The sequence below is a fragment of the Manacus candei genome, unplaced genomic scaffold (genome assembly GCF_025592945.1).
Source record: "Manacus candei isolate 608988 ecotype Guabito, Panama unplaced genomic scaffold, ASM2559294v1 h1tg000056l, whole genome shotgun sequence".
NCBI lineage: Eukaryota > Metazoa > Chordata > Aves > Passeriformes > Pipridae > Manacus > Manacus candei.
Window position 1 is genome coordinate 8774706 of NW_026138104.1, and position 12657 is coordinate 8787362.

At 52.4% G+C, this 12657-nt stretch overlaps 1 protein-coding gene across 2 annotated transcripts in view; it reads right to left on the bottom strand.

The window, feature by feature from the left end:
• The window catches only part of MKX (mohawk homeobox), a 48932-nt gene extending 42652 nt beyond the window's left edge, over positions 1-6280 (bottom strand). For both annotated transcript variants that reach the window (XM_051802488.1, XM_051802489.1), the window contains exons 1-2: positions 5749-6280; positions 3592-3751 (exon numbers count right to left, since the gene is read on the bottom strand). In XM_051802488.1, coding sequence (XP_051658448.1) covers positions 3592-3751; positions 5749-5930 — 342 coding nt within the window. In that variant the 5' untranslated portion in view covers positions 5931-6280. The remainder of the gene's footprint in view (positions 1-3591; positions 3752-5748) is intronic.
• Between the last annotated feature and the right edge of the window lie 6377 nt (positions 6281-12657).

A 12657-nucleotide genomic window follows, 5' to 3' on the forward strand; every position in this document is an offset into this window, starting at 1 on the left:
ACTCAGTTGTTCCCAAAGAGCATCAGGTACTTACATCGGCATCATGAAATATTAACCCTTTGGCCTTACTTCAGAAGAGACTTCTTAATTTTTATTGTAATTTGTTCTGCTTCACTGCTTAAGAGTAGCCGAAGGTTCAGTAAAGGAACAGACATCAAGCGATTCTCCTCCTCCAGTAATCCAGATATGCTTTTATAAATCTGAATGCTATTAAATCCATAGCAGCACATGACCAATAGATTAATCCTCATATTGAAAAACCTTCTCTTCAACAATACACCCATTCATATTTCTTTCTGGAAGGAATATACAGCCATTTTTCTTTTTTATTTCACAAGAATATCTAAACCAAAATTTAAAATGAAATAAATCAATCACTGTGGTAATAATACAAATGAAAATGTAGCATATTAATAGGACAAATGATTGGATTCTGAATTGGAATCTAATTGGAGTAAAACATAAAATGCCTTTTCAAACTATATTGCTTTTTTGGTTTCCTGCTTTGGCAGTTATGGAAGTAGAAAACTTTGGACTGTTGGACTGAAATCTGCAATAACATTTGCCTTGAGGACTCCCAAAGACCTTGTTGGCCTGCACAGGAGTAAGTTGGCCCAGAATCTGCCCCAGGTTTTGCTACTACAACTTAAGAAACAAGATGATTTATGATTCTTGCAAAATCCTACCTCCTTGAAAGACTCTGACTTTTCTTCAGCAGTGCAGTCAGACATGCAGCTGGAATAGTCCACTTGCTGTCCCACCGCACCCAGGAACAGAAGGGTAAGCCAAAGTATTAGAGAGGTAGAATAAATTAATTTAAAATCAGCCAACCGGGTGATAGCAAAACTGATGAAAATAAAGTTGTGGAAGATTTGACATGCAAATACTGTCCTAATAACAAAAGTAAAAAACAGGGCTGGATGTTCACCTCTTCATCTCACAGAAGAATTGGTTTTATCTTTGCCATGGTCCTGCAAAAGCTCCTTTGCACCGATGGTACATAATGGAATAAGGTTCATTAGATGAAAGAAAAGCACGGAGAGAAGAGTTATAGCTATATTATCAAAATCACTATGATCAACCTCATCTTCCAGGCAGCTGTTGAAGACCTTTTCCAAGATCATCAGTCAGGAGAAAAACAAAATAACCCAACCATTCATTCTCTAAACAGCATTGTGGCAGAAACTTAAAGGGATTTTCAACAGTATCTTTTGCCTCCCCTAGGGCTTGCAACGGCAATCAGAACTCAAGGGATGCTGAAAAGAGGAAGGAGTTGTCAGCAGACAACTGCCTCCACAGGAGTAGAAAGCTGTGGGAAAAAACACCACAGGACAGCACCGAGAAATGGAAAAAGAGTAAGAAATATGGGACATGAAGTCATGTAACCCAGATAAAGCATCATACACTGACTTCTGGTTCTTCAATAGTGTCCAACGATGTTACTTGATTAGAAAAGCAATTTGCAGGCAACCCTGGTTGATGCTTTTGCATAATGCCCCTCCTGGGATAGAACCAAAACTTTCCAAGAGACACTGAAGCCCAATCCCAGCCTGCTCTTGGTTATACTACTCATCTGAAAGAGCACAGCCTCAAGGGAAGCTGTTTCAGATGTACCCTGTGTGACTGAGATCACAGCCAGACATGCTCTTTCTTATTCTCTGAGAAGAAAAATTTTGATCTGGATTACAGTCTTGTTCTTTCTGGGCATCCAAAAAGTAGATGTGGAGTGTGTGTTGTTTTGTCCTTCCAGGTTCTGGAATTACTGCTGGTGCCAGATATATGTATTTACATCTCATATAGATGCGATAGTATTCCTCGGTTAAAAGAGCACTGTACCCAAATGATGGAAGAAACACCTGGGGTTTCTTTTTGATGGTGTGCTTCTTTAAATGAAGATAGATGTGCCTGTTTGCACAACTCTTTCAAATATTACAGTACAGAGAAACGAGGCTCGTCAAATTCAGCTTGAGTGACGAGGGGGTCTCAGAGAGCTAAATGTAACCCTCCTTGATTCCTTTTAATTTTAGTCTACACCTGATGTAGATCATAAAACTCTGTTGAGTAGTGGCCATGGCACACTTCATGCTTTTATAGAGGCTAATACAACTTATCCCCATCAGGATTTATCAAAGCTGCCACAAGAGAAATGCTGTAAAAACCCATCAGTTTTTTTCCCGTTGTCTCTTTGTTCTGAGGCATTTATATAAGAGCAGCAGAAGTCCTCAAGATGATATTACTGTCTCCCAACATGGATGTATGTTTTAAATCCCATGTAAAAATAAAGGAATATTCTAAAAGCCATGGTCTAATAAAGTACTCCCATTGAATTGTGCCATTGAAAATATAGTCTTTATGCAATATTTTTAAAAGTCTGAACAAACCTTTCACGTATATTTTTAAAAAGCAATAGAAGTTGTTTTAGTTACATCTTCTGAGACATAAATATTATTTTTGTCAAAGCTATAGTGTTTTTTCTAGTGTAGCAGTTTTATAGTGAGATACTAAAGTGTAAAAGTTTTTAATTTTTCCATTGCTAGAACAGAAGTTCATAGCACAGGTTTTTTTGAAGGAGCACTCAAAAAAGCACTCCAATTTTTCTAATACTTAGTGCTATTTTGATCTCTTTGTGTCCTTTGCAAAGTGACACATAATGTGTTAGGTAGAGTGCTGAGGACCCAATCCTGCAAACACATAGGTTTTATTTTATGCACCTAGCAGTAACTTGCAGTAAGGAAATCTGATTATTCACAATGCATAAATCTTTTCAGCATCCAGACCTGAGATAGCATCACTCGGCAACTGATAGCATTTAACCACATATTTCAATAGAGTGCCAGATGGCAAAGAGAAAAAAGAACTAAGATTTATGAACATTTGTAGCAAACTTTATGCCTCTTACAGCAAGACAACTGTCAGTCATTTCAGGGGAGCATTACCTGAGAGCAAAACAATTACTCTCCATGTCTAATTACACTGCAATGATAATTCCTGCAAGACTGTGAAGCGCAGACACTGTGTGCTGAGCTGCTGAACACAGCACGTATGGTAACGCTAATGTCTGTGCAACAGGTGATGACAATTATTATCAGAACAATAGAACAGCTTTCATCCTAGCCCATTTTCGAAAGGGAAAAGAGTAGCTTCCTACAATTTCCTCAGCAATTCCTATTCTGTGCTAAAATCTCCCATCACTGATGTGTTTTTTTTTAACTGAAGATTTCTAAAGACTAAGCAGAAGTATTTTCATTGCACTTATGAATGAGATGAAAGGATGAGAGTTATCTATTCCTAGGAGGGCGAGCACACACACCTTTTGCTGATTGTCTTTAGCACTTCCCCAGCCAGGATAGCTCAGATGTGGTAATTCTTACTTGGGAGAGACATTCCTCCTGGGCCAGGGGAGCCCTGGGCAGGGTGGAGGAGGGATGCACACAGGACCCTTGGTCTTGCTGGCTGCACCAATGGTCCCCGATACCCAGCGCTGCCCCTTGCTCAGCTCACAGAGGAGCTTTGGCTGACGCTGTCCCAGTCTCTCCCGTCCATGAAATGCCCGAGAGCAGCCTCCAAAGGTGGTGGTAGAGTTTTCCTTACCTGCACCAGGGTCATCTGGGAGCCGAGCGCCAGCAGAATCTTCTCGGTCTTGGTGGGGTATGGGTTGTCGCGGTGTTTGTAGAGCCACTGCTTGAGTGGCCTCGCCATGTCCTGCAGCGCCTGCCGCTTGTGCCGCACCTTCCCGCCGCTCTGCCGCGCCCTGCCGCGGAGAAGGGGCGCTGAGGGCCGGGGCTAAGGGGCACCTGCCCGCTCCCCCCGTTTGGACCCGGGCTCCTCTGCGCGGCCGCTCCGGCGAGGGCGGTAGGAGCGCCCTGTCCGCGGGGTGCCCCAGCCCCGGGGTGCGTCCTACCCGGGGGATCCGAGCCCCGTCCTCACGAGGTGCTCGGGGACTTTCACGGCCGCACCTCTCGCCCTGGCCGGCTGCTAGGAGAAGGCGATGCCCACAGCTCCTTAAACTCCCCGTGGAAGGTCTGGGAGAGCCGACCCAAAGCGGGTGAATGGCCGCGACAATGCCGCGGGCCCGGGCGCCTGCCCTGCCGGGATTTCGGCGGGGCCAGGGCTCCGGTGGTGCAAAGTGGTGCCCGGCACCTGCCAGGCGTGTGGCCAGTCTGCTTACAGAGGGGTTTTCCTCGCACAGCCCGGCCGCGCACTCCACGGCTGCGGTGCGCGCTGCCCCGGGGCCAGCCGAGCCTGACCACCCGCCCGGATTTATTTGCTGGTGATATTCAGAGATACCCGGGGCACCGAGCAGCTCCCGGGTCATTTCTCTCCTCGGTGTTCCTGGGGGAACCGGCGTTCCGCTGCCAACGCCGCCGGCAGCGACGCAAGGCAGCCCGCTGAGCTCCGCGCCTGCCGAGGGAAACGGCGTATACCGGGGGAAACGAAACACAGGCTCCGGTAAAAAAAAAAAAAAAAAAAAAAAAAAAAGCAAAGCTGTCTCTCTGTAAAAAACATCCTAAAATAAAAAAGTGAGCGCACAAAACCGGGGGAATCCGAAGGGAAAGCCAGAGGCGGGCTGGGGCCGGCGGCAGCGCCGCGCGGGACGGAGGGGCCTCCGGTGCGGCGGCGGCAGGGGGCGCCCCGGGGCTGTGCGGGGCCGTGCGGGGCCGTGCGGGGCTGTGCGGTGCGGGGCCGGGCCGTGCGGGGCCGGGCCGAACGGCCGCAGGCGCTGCCTCGCCCGGGGCTCCCTCGGCAGCCCCGCTCCGCCGCGATCGGCTGCAATGACATTGCGGTGAAACACAACCCGCGTCCTCCCGGCCAGCACCGCCGGTAAAACGTGGTGGGCCAGCTGATGCAATCGCTAAGGTGGAAATTCGGCAGTGAAAGCAGCTCCCCGGGGCTCCTCGCTTTCTGAGCCGCCTGACTGCGCTCCTCGGTCTTTACTTTGTGACACTGACCCGAAATGTCTGGTCAGCACTCGCCAATTCAACCCTCCGAGCTACGGCTGACAACGCGCCGAAGCCTGCACGTCCTCTGATCACCGTCTATTTCACCTGTTCCAGCACCAAAAAAAAAAAGGAAAGAAAAAAAAAGCAAAAAAAAAAAAAGCGAACAGCCGCAGGCAGCTCAGCCACAGCTGCACTTTTAGCAAAACCGATCCTAACATCACCTAACCCAGCTTCTGAATGGCATCGCGCTAGTCTGTTCTAAATCCCATCCCTGGGAACGAACCGACAACGCAGCTCCTTCCTGCCCGTTCGCTCGGCGCGCTGCGAACCCGCGGGGACGGCGGAACAAGTGCCGGGGCCGCACAGCGCCCGCCCGCCCCAGCCCCGAACGCGAACCGCGGCCACGGCACCGCCGCCGCCTCCTCCCCCAAGTCCCACACGTCCCGCCTGGTGCCTCTGTTTTGGGGACTTCCATTGCCTGAAGCGCCCGAAAAAGCCGGTGGAGCCCCGCTGTCCCCGGTTTGTTTTCGTTGGGAGGCAGAGGGGGGAGGTCAAGCGCTGCAGGACAGGAGAGCTCTGTCTGGCACATTCCAGCCCGATCGGACGCCCATGCATCACCTATTGCCGGAATTTCCCACTATAGCTGCGGAATGAGAGTCCCAGAGAGTACGGATCGGGGGACGCGGGGGAGGACCCAGCCAGAAACCCATCTCGCAACCCCACATCGGCGGCGCGGCGGCCGGGAGCGCCGGCAGGCAGGGCCACCCCCGAAGCCGGTGCGCGGCGCGGAGACGAGCGGTCGGCATACCCTGTCCGCCGGTTGCGCAGGCTGAGGCTCTCCTTGATGGACGGGCTGTCGGGGAGCAGCACCTCGGCGTGGTGTGGGCCCTCCACCACCCCCACGTAGGGCCGGCCGCTCCGCTCCCGCTCCTTGGCGTCCTCCTCGAAAAGCACCTGGCCGCTGAGCTTGCTGAAGACGATGGTGTTCATGGTGGGGGGCTGGGGGCCGCCGTCGTGCTGGCCGCCGTCTCCGAGGTGCGGGGACTCGCTGTGCGCTGCGGGGAGGCGGCAGCGGTGACCGGGCAGCCGCGCCGAACCGCCGAGACCCGCCCGGCGCGGCCGGCGGGGGGGCAGCGCGGAGGCACCGGGCGCCGCCTGTCCACCCACGGGGGGGAGGCGGCCCGCCCCTCCCACGGCCCGGCCCGCTCCCACGGCCCCCCACCCAACCCCGACCCGCTCCCTCGGCCCGGCCCGCTCCCACTCGCACCTCGCCGCCGGCCACCGTCGCGCTCCTCGCTCCGTGTCGCAATAGTTCGGAGCGCGGGTTTTCTGTGGGTTTGGTGTTTCTCTCTCGCTTGCTCTCTCTCTCACTCCTTTTTTTCCCCCCTTCCCCTCCCCTCCCCCGGAATGATTTTCCCCTTCCCCCTCCTCAAGCGGGGAGGGAAACAAATTGTTTTTAACGACCACTAAATGCTCAGAGCCGGCGCCCGGAGGCACAGCCGCCGCGCAGCCACTCACACTGTCGGGACCGCCGCTCCCCATCCCCGGGGGGAGTCACCGCCGGCGAAGGGACCCCAGCAGCCCCAGCAAGGGCACGGGGCCCGCCCGGGCAGCGCGGCGTCGAGGGGCGGTGCGTCGAGGGGCGGTAGGAGTCCGGCCAGGGGCATCCGAGGGGACGGCAGTGCACGGCTGGGCAGTCCACCGTCTGTATGGGGGCGTCTCCCGGGGAAGGCGGCTGAGGACTCCCGTTAGTGTCACGCTGGTCGCGGGAGAGACTCTCGTTGGGGACGCGGGGAGCAGCCGCAGCCCTGTGCCATTCATTAACGCCGGCGTTTAATGAAGCCATACCAGGGAACATCTCCCCCCACGCTTCTCCGTCTTCTCTTGTGTGTCGTCTCTCCCCCCTTCTCCCCGCCCAAGGATTATAAATTAGCCCACAGCCCAAGCGAGGAGACAGCCCGCTGCCTTTAGCATCCTCGGCGCGGCCAGCGCACTCTCGCACAGATGCGATGCTCGGTAGCCGGAGATGTCTGCGGGGGCCCCGTCCCGCTCCCACGGATGTGCCCCGGCTCCCCCGACCCCGCTGCTCCACACCCTGCACCCCGCACCTCCCTCCGGCGCAGCAGCCCGGCCCCGGCGGGCTTAACATTTCGGTTTTCTGTGCGCAGAAACGAAGACGACGGCCACAGTCAATATTTACAAGGATGTAATTCAGACGTTATTTGACCTCCGCGGGTGAACGGGGAGCAGCCGTCTGTGCCCGCGGGCCCGGCAGGATGTGCGCGGCGCGGACCCCCCGTGCGCGCACCACGCGCGACCCCACGGTCTCCGTGGCACATCGCTGTCCCTGTCCTTGTCCCCGCAAGTGTGACACCAAAGGACCTGAATCGGCATAGCTGCTACCTCTTGTATTCCCTCGCCCCCTCCCATCACCCTGGCCTTGTCCCCGCCCGTCTTCCCGGGCTGCAGAGGCCACTGCGGAGGGGTGCGCGGTTCTCCATGGGCGCGGCGCTGGAGCGGTGGGGACGGAGGGGGCAGGTACCTGCTGCGGGCGCGGCAGCTCTAGTTCGAGAACCCCCGCTCGCCCCCCCGCCCCGGGCTCAGCCGCACCGTTTCTGCCCCACCGTGGGGTGTTTTCTGGGACTCACTCCCATCCCCGCACTCCTCCTCATAGGGGCGTGACGTCACGGACTCTCTCTGCGACGTCCCACAGCCACACGCACTGGGGAAAGGGTCGCTGGAAGAGAGGGGCACCTTGGCGTCGGGGATCACCGACCCGACTGTAATTTCTCCATTTGCTGAAGGGAAGCAGGAGGGAGGGTGGAGAAGGGCAATGCACTAAAGAGACCCCATCATTCAGGGAGAAAAATTGCTGTCCCCAGGGTGGGAGAAAAAAAACAGGAAAAACTTGCTGCCAGTGCCCTGATGAGAAAACAAAGGGTAGAAAGAGGTGTAAATGACCACAGGAGTGCTTCTCTGTAGGCCGTGTATCCCACACTTCCACTGACCTTTGGGCAAGGCCCTGGTAAGGCTGCCCCACAGTGCCCTGGCCAGAGAACTCAGAACCAGCTGGGGGAGAAGGGGGCATAGGGGAGCACTGTGGGTTGAATGTCTCCTGTTAGTCTGTGCTAATATGCTATTTAGGGGCTTCCTGCAAAACACACTGCTCCAATCATGCCCAGCTGAACTGTTTAAGAGCTGGGAAGTATTGTTATAATTATATCACAGCTAAAGGAGTCTGAGAAAGTGACAGGTTTGATCAAAAACAAGATCCTGAGGGCTCCTGCTCTCTCTTGTGAAACAGGAAGGTGATGGTCGTTTGCAGCCTCAGAAAAGTGTTCCCCCTGTTGTCTTCCCACTCTCCTCTCCCAGGCTCTCTGGCACAGCAGGGGTGATCTTCTCTGGCAAGGCAGGTGCAGGCTCTGGTCCCCAGCTCCTGAGAGGAGGCACAGATGGGGCGCAGCAGGGTCCTGTGGGCCCTGCAGACTGAGGCAGCCTCTGGAGCAGTGGCAGGCCATGCACTGCAGGGTGCTAAGCAAGTGCCCTTGGAAGCCCCTTCCCTCCTGCCTGTCCACCATGGTGGAATGGATGCTCGTTCAGGATGCTCAGGAGGATTTGGGAAGGCAAAGGTATTCCTTCCCTGTGTCTGCTGATGATGGTGCTGCTTGGGCATGGGCTGGGGGGATTGTTATCTGTGCTGGCAGGGTATCTGGCTGTCCTCAAGGACATCCGTGGTCCCCAGGAGCATGGTACTGTGAGTACATGGTACTCTCACCTGCCTGCCCATCTGGAGCTGAGCAGGGCACGGGCAGCCAGGGCAGCAGGTTGCTGAGGGCCTGGCAGATCCCACACCCACACCCAGAATAAATCACAGCAACAAGAGCCGATGGCAGAAATCAACATTTGGAAAGCGGCTCTGGAAAAAAACAAAAGTCTGTGTGGGGCAGGCGTTGCCAAACGCAGTGAGGCAGTGGCAGGAGCAGTTGGCACTGCGGCGCCTTACAAGCCTCTAAAGCAGTGAGATCTCCCAAATCATCACATGTAAATCTCACACATGCCCGCCCCCTCCATATTTTATTACTTAGATCACAGTTGAAAAGCTTAAATGAAAACAGTGTTTCTATTTCCAGAGCTTGTTTAACATCGTGAATGTGATACAAACTGTGGGCTTCATGTTTTTAATTAAGGTTACTTACCCGGCCATGCACGGAAAAATAAGTCAATAGTTGCTAGCTGCATACCGCGGCCTGCAGCCGGCTCCCCTGAGGATGGTGCAGTGCCGACTGACAGAACCACTGTGGCTCCCATGCATCCCACAGAGGGGTGAGGGCCCTGGGGCGCAGCAGGAGTTCAGGCACCTGCCAGGCTGGAGCTGCAGGAAGCTCATTGCCATTCTTTGCAACAGCCCTCTCCCAGCCCAGTCTTGCGTGCCCAGCTTCAGACAGCTGGTAGGCCAGGTTAGCACGCCAGAAAGTGGCAGCAAGGCACATTTCCAAGGGATATCGTGCTGAAAGAGCCTAAAAGAGGTGCTTTGGGGCCTAATGTGTCTCACTGGAAGAGCCAGGAAAAAATCAACTGTGCTGTCAAGTTGAGAGGAGAAATTGCTCCTGAGGCTGCAACTGATGGAGCTTCTCAGTGCCAGCCCTGCTCCAGACAGCAGAGAAGCTGCAGCCCCAGCCCCACTGCCTGCAGTGAGCAGATACCCTGCAGAGCCCCACTTGGGCTGCCTGCTCTCCCTTCTCTGGCCACAAGCAGAGGACAATCCAAAACCAGTTCACAGAATCATAGAACATGCGAGTTGGAAGTGACTCATCAGATCACTGAGTCCGACTATTTGCCCCGTGCAGGACACCTCAATAATCATGCCATGCATGGACCTGAGAGCATTGTCCAAATGCTTCTTGAACTCTGTCAGGCTTGGTGCTGTGTGATCACTTTCCTGGGGATCCTGTTCCAGTGCTCAACCACCCTTTGGGTGAAGAACTTTTTCCTGATATCTAACCTAAACATCCCCCAACTCAACTTCAGTTCACTAAAGTCCCATCTATGCTCCTAAATACAGTCCTCATTTCTGGTCTGCACTTCCAGTATAATGTTACTTTTTGTCCCTTGCTTCATGCTCTGGTTATTTTTTAAATGCTTTCAGCAAACATTTCCTTAGCGTTGCATTCTCACAGCTCCTCCCTCCAACTGCAGATTCTTTCACAGTAAACATATATGTTCGAAATTCAAAGAATTTCCTCATGGCCCTGGTATGCTCTGCGCAGGCTGGGTGGCTAAATAACTACAGCCATGTACGTTGAAGGGCCTGAGAAGTCAAATAGGTGAGAATTTGGTTAGGATTATGCAGAATGGGGTGTTATCTACATAGTCACACTCACAGGGAGAGCAGCTGCAGAGACCTGTTGCCATCCCTGTCAGCAGCTGGATCAGTGCTGAGCAAAGTCCCGAGGCACATGTAGACAAGGATGAACCTGCTTAACCAAGCTGGAGATTTTGTTGGATCTATGCCTAGAATAGCCACTGGCTTAGACTAAGGGGGGCTCTGTGCTCCATCCTTAGGAACAGTGAGGTCATCCTACTGGGCATACAAAATCTGAGGGGGGACATAATTATGTTGGGCTACTAGAAAGCAAAGACAAGCTCTGAAGTTGCCATCTGATTACAGGCCTTTTTGCATGCAAAGACCTGTGGAGGAATGTGTGTTGGAAGGTTTCTCAACAGCAGTGAAGGACCACCTGAAAGGCAAAATGTGTGCTTATGTCTTTTCTTGATGGGTGTTTGGTTTCATGGAACTGGTAAGAAGATATTTTGATGTGGAACCACGTATACAGGAAGCAAATACACCAACATTGTCTGTGACTATTCTTAAAGCAGCTTTGGTGGTGGTGCTGCAGCAGGTAATATTGTTAAACTGCAGGGCCAAAGACCATGGGGAGTTCTGTGAGCAGGGACTGCAACAGCACAAAGGTGAAACAAGGAGGTTGTCAAGAGGATGTTCTGAAACTTGGAAGATGTGACCATTAACCAAACTCTGGTTTCAATTCCAGATACAGCAAGACCAGACTGAGACAAAATGTTAGACTGTAGCTCCAGTGTAGGCTTCAACTCAACTCAGATATTTCCTTCCTGTGTACACCCAGGAAGGGTGTTCATTAAGGGAGCTGCTCTGCTGTCTGCAGGCTACTGAATGCTGCAGAACAGCGGACCAGACATCATGTGCCGAGAAAGCCGAAAACAAGAATTGCACCACACTCTGCACAAATGGAGGGGATGACCTTATGTAAAGGTCCAGTTCTTGCCTTCCACAAATCAGGAAGAGCGGCATGCTGTTTGTGTTTAGAGGAGTAGGCTGAGGGCATGGGTCAGGTTGTAGAGTGGACTCGTGCTACAACACATAATATTTTGTGATCTGGCTTCTAGCTCAGTTCAGCAATGAAACCTAGAACCAGGGTGGTGGCATGGCAAGGGAAAGTGGCTGTGCCTTGGACTTGGCCTTAGTCATGGCTGTCGGGAGTGGGGGGACCAAGACCACTTTGAAGGCAGGGAGCTGGGCTTGCAAACCTGAGGAAGGAGCAGGTGCCTCTTTGTGAGCTGCAGCAGGCAGTTGCTGGCCCCTGCTTCTTTTAAGAAGGACAGGGTCCTGTGGGTGGCCTCCGTGGTAGCACCTTCAAACTGGGGTTAGTGGTGGCAAAAGCCCCAGACAAACTGCAGATCTAGAAACCCCCAACACTTAGCTGTTGCTTCATCTAGGAGGGTGGAAGACCCAGTTCCATTCTGCATCTTCATTATATGATTTGTCTTAAGAATTAATAAATGAAAAATTAAAAAACAAAACAAGGTCTCCAACCAATGATCTCAGTTATTTCTACTTCCATGTGAACCTATCCCCAAAGAGTTAGAAAAACAATCTCCTGACTGGTGCTCAGGATCTTTTTTTTTACTCACTGCTCTGTTCCACCTCCATTTTCTATTGCAATTTTTAGGTTTCCATCCCCTTGGGCCATGTAAAACAAAATTCTTTCCATAGGGCCTCTGTTGTCCACCTGGTGCTGTGTGCAGTGGGCACAAGTAGGAGGAGGAGGGCCATGGTGTTTGCAGGAGACGTGTTTTCCCAGTGTCCCTTAGCTCAGGTTCTGCTGGAACTCGGCGACAAGCCAAAAGGGCAAAAGGGTTCCAGAGAGGGGCCAGATTGTTTCCCTAGGAATGAAAATTATGTGTAATGCAGTGTTAATTAGGAGGAAACATGGTCAGCAGGAGAAGCTCTGCAGTTTGGCCTGGGATAGAGTCGGTGTCTCAAGATCAGGCATCTTGGTTATTAAGCTTCATTTGTGTGTGTGAACTGGTCTCCATTTCATGCTCTTAGGACCCAGGTGGGATCTGCATGTGCCCCATAGGAGACTCCACTCATGGCACTTATGGCCTGCCTGTTTTCTTCAGTTCTCTGCCCTTTATGGAGTCAAGATGTGTGGGTTGCTCCAGTCTGTGCCATTCCTCCTCAGCTGCTCTTTTTTGCTTAACCCCAAGGAATACAAAGCCAGATACTCAAGCCTCAGATATGTACAGGAGCCCTTTTTTCTGTACCAATAGCAGGTGAAATATCCCAAAAGAGGATGATTTTCTTAATTATGTGTAATGTATCAACATAATCAAAATTAGTTTTTTTGCTATGCTTTTATATATTTTATTCAAATAATCCTGTTTCTTTTAAAAGAGT